The 1,561-nt window shown below is 40.5% G+C and overlaps 1 protein-coding gene across 1 annotated transcript; it reads right to left on the bottom strand. All coding sequences in view use genetic code 11, as the record gives it.

The window, feature by feature from the left end:
• Positions 1–556: 556 nt before the first annotated feature.
• On the bottom strand, positions 557–935 carry EGR_11253 (hypothetical protein; the record flags this gene model as incomplete). Its single annotated transcript, XM_024500497.1, has 2 exons — positions 557–713; positions 754–935. 2 exons carry the CDS (start codon positions 933–935, stop codon positions 557–559), a joined length of 339 nt encoding a protein of 112 aa, XP_024345089.1.
• Positions 936–1,561: the final 626 nt, after the last annotated feature.

Below are 1,561 nucleotides of genomic sequence, written 5' to 3'. Positions count from 1 at the left end.
TCGGTACACTTGCGATGCTACCCCTGCCCTAATCTTTCATTTAAACTACTCTCTCGGTAATGTTGCTGAGTAAATACTGGGTATCTTTTAAGTTAGTTGTTCTGATAAGAAGAATTTACTTCTGTTAGTTTTAGGATGTGAGTAATTTGTAAAAGTGCCATCCTCAATGAGAGGTGCTGAGCCAGCAACTCATTCGCACTAAACTAGGGTATCGCTGGTAAAATGATCATTTAGATTTAAAACTTAGAAGATTGTCGAAGCTGTATCTTTAATGTTATTAGTGTCATTTGGTTTTTCTATGTAGATTTAGAGATCGAGAATGAATATTGGCGGATTAAATGCAGCCCTAAAGTTGATTTTCATGTGCACGCCTATCACCGTAAGTACTTCCTCAAAAGCTGTCTATCTTTATTTTGATGCAACAATTATCATCTCACTGCCACAACTTTGCCACTAATCTTCCTTTGACGCTTCTATAAATGCACAGTCAAAGGGTACTTGCAAAGACAAACGTCTACCTACTCGGTAAATTAAAGAAAGAAAATAAGGGGATTATTTACTGATAGAACTTGTCAACTGATGCATAGTGGGCAACGGGTTGTTCTGTGCAATGAAGCGCACGTTGTTGTTGTCCCTGGCGAGGCACTAATTTGGCTTTTACTGCGGGTGGAATAATTGCGTTACATAGGTAAATAGATTCTGCGTACTTTTGCCTATAAAAGGGCAGAGTCGGTATCAGGTCCAATGGTGCACATAGAATCCGTGAGCGTTGGGCTCTTTGATTCAGAGATAGAAGCGATGGAATCGGTATCAGAGTTGGTTGTGGTCTCAGGATTTGTAGGTTCCGTATTCTTAGTATCAGTGATCGAAGTAGTAGACTCGTTATTATTGCTGGCTGCAGACGCAGAATTCGTTGATGTGGTCACGATGTTCATCGATTTGCTCCTTTTCTCGGTGTTAATATTTTAATCGTCCGTTTGATTAAGCATGAGGTCGAGTTGGTATGGATGGATCACTGAAATGACACGTGGCTATCTTTGCCTAGCCTGCACTAGCCTAGTCTCGCTTAGTCTAGTCTGATCTTGTCGGATCCAGTCAGGTCAAACTTGGGCTGTTCGAGTTAAGACAACCATAGCCTAGCTTGCCTGGTCTACCGTGATTGCATGAGAGGAAGCAAGATAACCTTTTTTTGAGTAATCGAAGTCCATTGGAATCCATCCTTTAATGACGCGGCAGATGACAAGCTGAAGAATTCCTGGCCATCGCAACAAACAATATCCAGCAAAGTAGCTGAGGAGCCGAAGGTTTAACTATTAAGAAGTATGATACAACAATTGCCGCTGAATAAATTGCAGACGATCTAGTTGTGAATGTTTCATGGACCATTTGCAGAGATGAGGTTACATAAAATACTAAATCAGATAACAGGAGCTGAGTCCTAGTAATGACATGCTAAAGCATGCAAAAGGCGATGATCAAGGTAACAGCTATAGAATTGCTTTTTACTACTTTCGCAACCAAGGTCATTCTAACAGCATATCCAGCAAATATTATTTTCTTT

The sequence above is a fragment of the Echinococcus granulosus genome (genome assembly GCF_000524195.1).
Source record: "Echinococcus granulosus chromosome Unknown EG_S00635, whole genome shotgun sequence".
NCBI classification, from domain to species: Eukaryota; Metazoa; Platyhelminthes; class Cestoda; order Cyclophyllidea; family Taeniidae; genus Echinococcus; species Echinococcus granulosus.
This window is presented reverse-complemented; position numbering and strand designations above follow the sequence as displayed.